The sequence below is a fragment of the Alosa pseudoharengus genome, unplaced genomic scaffold, assembly GCF_046254945.1.
Source record: "Alosa pseudoharengus isolate Yale_2024_CS ecotype anadromous, Long Island Sound unplaced genomic scaffold, YU_APseudo_1.1 YU_APseudo_1.1_scf_5, whole genome shotgun sequence".
Taxonomy (NCBI): domain Eukaryota; kingdom Metazoa; phylum Chordata; class Actinopteri; order Clupeiformes; family Clupeidae; genus Alosa; species Alosa pseudoharengus.
The window spans coordinates 9,660,442-9,670,003 of NW_027468837.1; the positions used below are offsets into that span (position 1 = coordinate 9,660,442).

At 40.4% G+C, this 9,562-nt stretch overlaps 1 protein-coding gene across 1 annotated transcript; it reads left to right on the top strand.

The window, feature by feature from the left end:
* The first annotated feature begins 3,200 nt into the window (after positions 1-3,200).
* LOC143103741 (uncharacterized) lies at positions 3,201-8,702 on the top strand. Its single transcript, XM_076267543.1, has 7 exons — positions 3,201-3,345; positions 4,618-5,537; positions 5,899-5,995; positions 6,404-6,505; positions 6,663-6,838; positions 7,083-7,184; positions 7,657-8,702. The coding sequence occupies exons 2-7, from the start codon at positions 4,621-4,623 to the stop codon at positions 8,423-8,425; spliced, it is 2,163 nt and encodes a 720-aa protein (XP_076123658.1). The 5' UTR covers positions 3,201-3,345; positions 4,618-4,620; the 3' UTR covers positions 8,426-8,702.
* The last annotated feature ends 860 nt before the right edge of the window (positions 8,703-9,562 follow it).

A 9,562-nucleotide genomic window follows, 5' to 3' on the forward strand; every position in this document is an offset into this window, starting at 1 on the left:
CGAAATTGGAAGTGTAGGATCATTATGACACCCTCTGAATGCACGCCAAGTTTCGTGGAATTCCGTTCATGGGGGGCCACACAATAAATTAATTTATGTTACTATACACCAACTGGCCTGTAGGTGGCCGGAGACAGTTTTCTGTGAATATCTCGAGAACCGTAGGGCCTAGGAGGTCCACCTTTTTTTTGTATATTGATCTCAAGGGGCCATGTCAACCCATCCCATTACCACTTATTTCATGTATAGCGCCACCTAGTTAAACATTAAAAAGCAAAAAATTAGGTGTTTTCATCACAATATCTCTGGCTGACATGGTCAAAACTGCACGAAATTGAAATTGTAGGATCATTATGACACCCTCCGAATGCATGCCAAGTTTTGTGTACTTTCGTTCATGGGGGGCCTTACAATAAAACAATTTATGTGTACATTTAGTGACGTACACCAACAAGGATTCCCGGGACACTGAAAGACCGGGGTACACAAAACTTGGTGGGCATGTACCCCCACATGGATAGCATGGAACTGTCATTTTTCGTTTTGATCTGTAGCCCCCCCGCTGGACTGGACCCCCCGAAAGGAGGGTAGGCCAGACACAGTTCTCTGTGAATATCTTGAGAACTGTAGGGCCTAGGATGACCATTTTTTCCGTATATTTGCCTCCAGGGGTCATGTTAACCCAGTTCATGTGCACACATGTGCACAAACAGATACACACACACACACACATTCACAGTAATCATACGTATGACCAGGGCCGGCCCGAGGCATAAGCGAACTAAGCGGCTGCTTGGGGCCTCCTGGCCACCAGGGGGCCCCCAATCGAGTTTTTTTTTTTTTTTTTTACATAATAAATAACGTAAACAAGTGACATCAATGAATGAATAAATGAAACAATTATCATTCAAATCAAGAAAATTATGATTTCATGATCAATATGCCTGCCTACTGCTACTGTGTCTGCCAGCCTTTGAGTCACGCGCATAAAGTAGACACCTCGGGTGCATATACAATTCGTGCAGACACTGCATCAAGTTCAACAATCGGAAGAGACGGTAATGTTAAGACAAGTCACAAAAAAGGACGTATCTCTCTGGTGCCGAAAACAGAACGAAGAAAATGACAGAGGAGGAGAAAAACGAGCAAGATACAGGTATGTTTTGCATGATTATTTACAGTATGTTTTGTGCTTGAGGTAGCTAGCTAGCTGTCATGATCTAATATAAGCCATCACCAGAGCTAAATCTCCGCCATCAACAGAGAAATGTCTCCCATTAATATATATTTATCTAGATGTATTTCAGATGTCAAGGATATTGGGATTGTTTTGGATGTTCAATCAAGCATGTACCCTTGCTCTAGGTGGGCTTATTATGTCGTAAATTAAAGTTAGCTAGCTGACTGAAGTGGACATTAGCACTACAGTAGCTACATGAAAACGTAGCTGAAGGCAAATTTACCACAGAGGGATTGTTTCTGATTTCGTACCTGAAAGTGTTGATAGTTTATTACTGCTCTATAATATGTGACATAGTGGTAAGTCTGATAGCAACAACAGACTAAGCCCAGGCTCCCAGTCCCAACCCAACCCACTGACTAGTGCGACTCTGGGCATCGGTAACGTTCCAGCTTCATAGGCAAAGATGGAACAGCAGTGCGCTCTGCTCTAAGATCTTTGGAGAGAGATGGTAGTGTTTGAGAAAATATACCATGTTGGGTGGGGAGACTTCTGTGATGAAAATAAACTTACATTTGATTAAGATAGTGGCAAGTGATGTAGCGGTGCTACCCTAATATTTAGGCTGCAGTAGATCACCATGTTAAGCGTTCACCATACTGCAATTAAGTATACTCTTTTGATTATGCCTCATTTGCCAATAGAATATGAATTGTTACATGTGGAATTGCTTGTTATTTGAGTGTAAGTAATGATAGCAAAATAAACTCATTCTGCTCGATCAACTATGCACTTATGCAATATTTTTTTTTTTCAGAGACACTGTTGAAGTCCTTTGGAGCACATCTCTACCTCTACCTAACTCTACCTACCAGAAGGTGAGGTTTTCTTGATGGCAAATGGTTACATAGCCTGTTAATATGACACGACACATTTAACATCGTTTTTTTATTTTTTTATTTATGTATTTATTTAATCATTGCAGGTTCGTCCACTGCAGAGTTGCAGATGCCTAAAAACCAGGAACGAAGTAGGAATAATTATCTATTTTTTGGGACATTTTATTTTTGATTATTAATGTTTGTCTATTTTGTTTTTATTTTGTAGTTGAAAATTGCTCATTTAATGCACATTTGCGGATTTGTTCAGCAAATCTGTCATTAAACTGATGTACTTGTTTACAACAAATACAAATGCTGTTGTATTTTGTTATTTGTCAATTCAACTTCAGTAAACCACCCTTAGTGCTTCACTTTGAATATGAATGTTTCAAATAAATCTGTGATTTTAGTACCCTCTAAGATTAAAAGGTGACAGGGTTGGTGTAAATAACAACTATATTAATACATTGGTTTACCAAGCACATGGGGCCAGAAGTCTAGATTGGAGCCCCAAAACATTTTTGGCATGTGAGCAAGGATGGATTACTGAATGAGCCTACCGAGCCCAAGAGGTCAAGGGACCCTGAACCCCAAGTAGTTGTGTGAATTCACTACCAATAAGTCAAAAAGCAAAAGGCTATGAATCTGAACAAATTTAGGTACTGCCCTTCTCCAGCTGACCATCCCAAAAATGCACCAGAATACAGGAAATCACATCTAACCCCCCCCCCCCCCCCCACACACACACACACACACACACACACCCGTTTGTACCCACATTTGCACAAACAGGGTAGGGGGAGAGGGTCCTTATGCATCTGTGTCCAGGGGGACAGTAGTTCATAATCAGTCGCTGTATTAATACATAACCTCACTGTATTAATTTATAATATGACATTATAGTGTGAAGTTGTCAATTATCGCCAAGCACAGGTGACTGCGTTGTGGGAGGGGGCCCCCAAATCAAATTCTGCTTAGGGCCCCCAAAAGGCTTGGGCCGGCACTGCGTATGACACATACTCACACAGTAGACATATGTACGCTTCCATGCACAGGCACATACGCGCAGATGGGTCTTTTAGTTATTGAAATATCTTCTGCGGGCAGCATTGTATTCCATTGGTTCTCTCGTCCGTCTAATCAGCGAGAAGAGGAGGCGTGGCCTGGGTTTTTCGAATTTCCCCCGCTATATTATCATTTCCCCCGCTATATTCTGTTGACTGGAGTGTAGTCTACTACTTCAGCGCTTTGCAACCACTGCGAGAGGAGCAGATTGCGCCAGAGGTAGGCTATGTTTTGCATTTAACATATCGATGTGTAAGGTAGGCTATGTTTTGCATTTGCCTATATATCGATGTGCTATCAACATATTAGAGTAGTATGTAGTAAATGTCTGTAGGCCTACGTAGAAGAAAACGAGCGGGATTGATGATGGGCTACTTCCGATTGAAATGTATGCGAATTCGTAGCATGTTGGCTAATATGCTCGATTTTACAGCTGGAAAAATGGCAATGGTATCAAATGAAACTACAAGATCAAACGGACACTTTCGATCACCCATGCATGTTCAACAACAGTGTAAGATGAAGTAAAATCGTAGCAAAGAGGGCTAGCTATTATCATGACAAGTTTACCATTTCTCTATTAAAATGTATCGAAATGGCTGATGTTCATTAGCCCATTGCTAATGCTGCTGCCAGAACATCTATCTTAATCATGCAACATTATTTGGTTAAGGTCATTCTAATGACATTTTGCTGTTAAGCTAGCGTGTTAAAGCCATATCCATTCTACATAAGCTAGCTGCTCTAAGAGCACTTCTGCTACTCATCCCAATACTGCTCTTAGAGCACCTTTTAGCGTCTACACTGGGCAATTTATCGCATACTTTCTAATGCTGCTCTTAGAGCACCTTGTAGTATGTATAATGCAAGACTAATTGCTTGCTCTACAGGTGTTGTTCTACATCCATACTCATAGCATTGTGATGCTGCTCTGAGAGCATCCTCAATCTACATGCAACATGCTCGCTGCTCTAAGAGCACTTCTGCTACTCATCCTAATACTGCTCTTAGAGCACCTTTTAGCGTCTACACTGGGCAATTTATCGCAGGCTTTCTAATGCTGCTCTTAGAGCACCTTGTAGTATGTATAATGCAAGACTAATTGCTTGCTCTACAGGTGTTGTTCTACATCCATACTCATAGCATTGTGATGCTGCTCTGAGAGCATCCTCAATCTACATGCAACATGCTCGCTGCTCTAAGAGCACTTCTGCTACTCATCCTAATACTGCTCTTAGAGCACCTTTTAGCGTCTACACTGGGCAATTTATCGCAGGCTTTCTAATGCTGCTCTTAGAGCACCTTGTAGTATGTATAATGCAAGACTAATTGCTTGCTCTACAGGTGTTGTTCTACATCCATACTCATAGCATTGTGATGCTGCTCTGAGAGCATCCTCTATCTTTTAAATATGCCTTGTCCATTCCTGACCCGTCCATAAGTTTGTATGAATGCAGTTTTGAAGTTGTACTCTTTTTATATCAAATGCAGGTCATGGAGCAAATTTGGATTGAGGGCATAAGGAGAAAAATGAAAAAGGAAAAAGATTCCCTCGTTTCAACAGAAATAAAGATTCTTCATGGAGAGAAGAAAGTAGAATTCATGGAGAGATGCATACAGGAAATTAAGGAGAAAGAACACATATTTTTCTTGGCAGCGAAACAGACCAGTCCAAATTACTACCACCATGCCTGTGAACGAGGAAATACGTCAGTGCAAAAGAGCAATGGCGGGCCATGCAAAACCCGTGCGAATTCATGTGAGGCATATGTTTCTTTTAAATTTATAGAAGAAGCAAGCTACACTGCAGTTCTAATTCGTCAGAAATTAATACACACAGGACATGATTTCAAAAACCCTGAAGAGAAGAAGAAGAGCCCAATAAACCCGGAATTAGTAGGATTTGTGGAGATGTGGCTCAGCCAAGGCTTATCCATTTCCCAGATTCTTTTGAAAAGTTGTGATTGGGCATGTAGTCGTGGTTACACAGACAAGCATGACCGACGTTACTTTCTCACTCCAGAAGATGTCAGATCAATAAAACGTCATCTTCTTGTCCTCAATCTACCAGATATTGATGATGCTGTGAGTGTTGAAAAGCTTGTGACCGATGAACTGAAAGAGCAGATTTTGTATTTTCAACCACTCACAAAGGACCAGCCCCTGATTGTTGTGGTTCAAACACCAGCACAGATGTCTTTACTTCAAGAAAACCCCCACCCCATGGTTTTCATGGATGCATCATACAAAGGCTTGACATCGTATGGGTATGCCCTCTATGCCCTTTTACTCGTAAACCAAACAGGAAGAGGAGTCCCATTTGCTTACCTTATCATGAGCCATGAATCCTCAGCAACACTACAGCTTTGCTTGACTAAGCTCTGTTCAAGAAATCCAAACTTCTACCCAAGGTGAGAACATTTGTATACAATATCAACAACTCAACAACCATGCAGGAAGTAACTTCACTGATTGGTGGTCCAGTTTTTGCCTAAACTTACCGTCATTTCCCAACTAATAGCCGTTTATACATTGCTTGTGCTAAATTTCATCAGCTATGAGGTTAATACACGGGGGCAGTTAATATGGTATTAATATGGTTTTGTTTCTTTTAACTTGCATAAAACACTGTCCTGCGGCTTATACACAGGAAATTACTGTACAGCACGTTGTATTTATCACATCATTGCCTAGCTGAACTTGTGGTAATTAGTAGGCTATTCTGCAATATCTTTTTAACATGTTCTTACTGTTTTTTTTTTTTTTTCGTAGGTCAGTTATGATCGACCGAGACTTAAAAGAGCTCAATGCCATCAGACAGGTTTTTCCTAACACCAAGGTCCTCCTTTGTTGGTTTCATGTTCTTCAGGTACTGATTGCGATTTAATGACTCTTTTTGCCATTTTCAACAGATATCTGTTTGTTTAACACATCATGTTCTTTCACTAGTGACCACCACAACAAAATTTGGCAACATGGAATATGAAAAATACCTGACCCATACTTAAGTTAGATGTTTTCGTACTCTGCCATTTTCTTGTTGTGGTTAGTCATGAAAGAGTGTGATGCTTAAAACAAACAGTGATATGGGTTGTATATGGTCAAACATTCACCTAGCTTTTTTTTTTTTTAATATTCATTGGTTCCAAGTACACTATTTCTCCTTTTGGGTACAATTAATATGACAAGTAATATGTCAGGTGTGCTATGTTGTCGTCATTTCTGCTGTAGCTTCTGAAACCACCATGTTGCCCACCGCTTGTTATGTGTGTTAAAGGCTGTACATCGCTGGCTTACCTCAAGAGATGGTGGGAACCTGTCAACTGAAGAGAGAAACACCGTCATGCATGGCATGCACTCCATGAAAGCTTGCTCTACGGTAACAAAATTTGGAAATTATAGTTCCTGTTTATATAGTAGTTCCTGAAATATAGTACCTGTTTTCTGATCTGTTCTATTGACCTTTTTATTGTTCTCTGGGTACTCTTAACTGGTAACAACAACAATATATGTTATGATTATATATATGATTTCAGGAGGAAAAATTTGTGACCGTTTTTAATGCTATCTGCAAAGACCTTGACACTCAGCTTGGCAGCAACCGTGTCACCAATTATCTTAAGGCGTACTGGCTCCCCCACTCAGCTCTTTGGGCCAATTTTGGTCGACTGTTTGAGCATAACAGCAGTGAAACCAACAACAAGGCGGAGAGGTAGTGAAAGAATAAACAATCAATTTTTCAAATATGACTGTGGAGATTTATAACACAAAACATTTTAACCTTTATACCTGATAGGGACCCATTATCTCCCTATTGCATGGGACGGTGTACACCCACCTAACAATTTTTTTAATCATTTTCCTTAATATAGTTCTTTTTGCCTTGTTTTGCTCTGATTTGTCTTGATTTATTAGTTTTTAGGTGTTAATGTGTCCTGTTTTTTTTCCACTCACAGATTTTTCCTTGCACTCAAATACCAGTTTCTAAGGGGACAGGCTAACAGAAGAGTGGATCAGCTTCTGCGTTTGCTTTGTGGCGATGTTCAAAAATATTACTGGTAAGGCCACAGCTGCATAGAGCTGATTATTCAAGGACGTTTCAGAATGCCACACATGACCAGCTATAGACAACAAGTGGTAGACAGAGATTGTTTTTGAGTCATATCGTGGCAAATGTCAGATGCATCATTCCACAAAATAATTTGTCTTCTCTATCAAGTTATTCAATAGGCTAAACATAAAGAACTCAACGCAGTTGTTAGGCGTATGTCATTTTAATCTGTAAAAATGTCACATGCAGCCATTCTTAAATTCATCATCCTATTTTTAAAGCAGGCCTACCTGCGGGCATGTAATTCATGTAATTGGGCTACGGGTTTTCTACAGGAATAGCATGGCAGTAGAATAGCAACGGGCACTGCACTAGTATTGTATATTGTGTTGTTATACACGACACTTGATTTATGCTCAGTATGACACTTGATATAAGCTCAGTTATGATGTAAGCATTCTGTTCTTTTTTCACTGTAGCTACCTGGACGACTTGGCAGATGCAGGAAGGCTGATGGTCTCCTCGTCAGCTTCAACTACAACAGCAGCAGAGACGTCTCTTGGACAGCAAATTCAAATAAATGAGGCAGGGAAGTGCAGTGTACAAATCGGCTCAGATTCCACTACGCATACTGTTGATCTAATCAGGATGCAGTGTGACTGTGGGTCATATAACATGGGTAATTTATGCACACATATAATTGCAGCTTGTACTAAAGCACAGCACTTTGTTGACATTGCACAGCTACGCGCTGACGTGGCCAAAGACATTGTGTCAAACAACCAGTATCACATTGATGGTGACTACCTCACAGTGAATCCCACAGACCAAAATACTTCCTTCATTTCCACAGTTGACCCTGCATTTTGTACTTGTGCAGTCAATAGTTATGGGCAAAAGTGTGTGTGTCTTCATGTTTATGACTGTTTGCAAACAATTGAAGCTCATATGTCTACACCTCCCACTGCTGATGGCACAACTCTGTGTCCCCCCAAGAATTTAAATTCACAAGCTCAACTTCAGTTGATGTTAACAGATCTTCTGGAGTGGAGCAAGTCAGACAATTATAGGCACAACGATCAAGTGCACGCTGCATTGAAGAGGGCTCATACATTGGCCTTCAGCCGCTTTGCCATTGTCTCTAGGAGAAAAAAAATCAGCGCTCTGCAGGCTTACAGGCAGCGCATTGAACATGCAAAAAGAGAGGTGTACAAAAAGCCTCAAAGACGCAGGCGCCGCAGAGTTTGAAAACCCTTGAAAAATGCAATATTTCATATAGCCATGTTTTGATTATGCACCAAGTATCTAAAATGCCATTGTCGGCCAATAATAAAAAAAATGTTTTTTGTCTAGTATATTTTAAAAAACACCCATCTCCACATTCATTTTAATGCTAGCTGACTTTTTTTGTAGCTGGTGTTGAGAAAACTAAAAAGGCTGTTGTATGTTGTGTCATTTCAGGCTTTATTTTGTTTAAATTAGAGATGATTTATATGTGTAAGAGAAATAAAACATTTTAAATGTATTACTGCTGCTGTTGTTTATTGTTTGAAAGGAGATGGAAAAACCATATTACATAAACAGTGTAACATTTACTTTCATATTTTGTGGCTTTTAGTAGAATCAGATGACCGTTGCCCAAAGGGCTCTTAATGTGGTTTACAATTAAGAAATACTCAGTCAAAAACGGAGATATTCCCAAAATATGTTACTTTAATGTGAACATAACATACATGCTGTGTGCAATTGTAGTAGGAGTCGGTGGCAAACCTATACCTCCTCTTCAGCTTCAGCAGCCTTTTTTTTTGCCTGTAGGCACTCCTTTATGACCCCAAACACCACATTGCACACCTCGGGGCCCAGGGTGTGCGTTACCAGGGAATAGGTCCCCATGTGGGCAGCAAGCACCTTCTGCACCTCCTCTAGTTGAGCACTGTAATCAACAAACAAAGGTTGTCATCTCTGACCAAAGTTATGTAATATGCAATAAAGACCACCTCAGGGATTACGTGAAAACAGCCACAACGATGTTATGACACCAGGTTCTTCCGGAGAAAGATACATTAACGAACGAAAGAATGTATATCTGCATGTATAGATTACCTCAAATCAGTCTCTTGCCCTCTCACTGCCTGGGCCTGTGCCAGTTGTTTCCCTATTCTGTCAAATGAGATCACCTTTGTCAGGTGAGCTAGGTCCCTAGCCAGACCTTGACACTCCTCTGTGATGTGAAAAGGAACCAATTAGTAAATACGACATTAACCCTAAAACACTGTTCCCCTTAATTTACTGTTTGCGGTCAAATGGTCTATTTCCCCCTTCCCTCAAGAACAAGGACAGAAAAAGAAAAGGTGTATAGTCTGTGATGGTGATGACAATTGGGGA

Coding starts and splice junctions, on each gene's coding strand:
- LOC143103741 (XM_076267543.1), top strand. CDS start 4,621: ATGGAGCAAATTTGGATTGAGGGCATAAGGAGAAAAATGAAAAAGGAA. Junction 5,996..6,403: donor GTTGGTTTCATGTTCTTCAG/GTACTGATTGCG, acceptor TGTGTGTTAAAG/GCTGTACATCGCTGGCTTAC. Junction 6,506..6,662: donor CCATGAAAGCTTGCTCTACG/GTAACAAAATTT, acceptor ATATGATTTCAG/GAGGAAAAATTTGTGACCGT.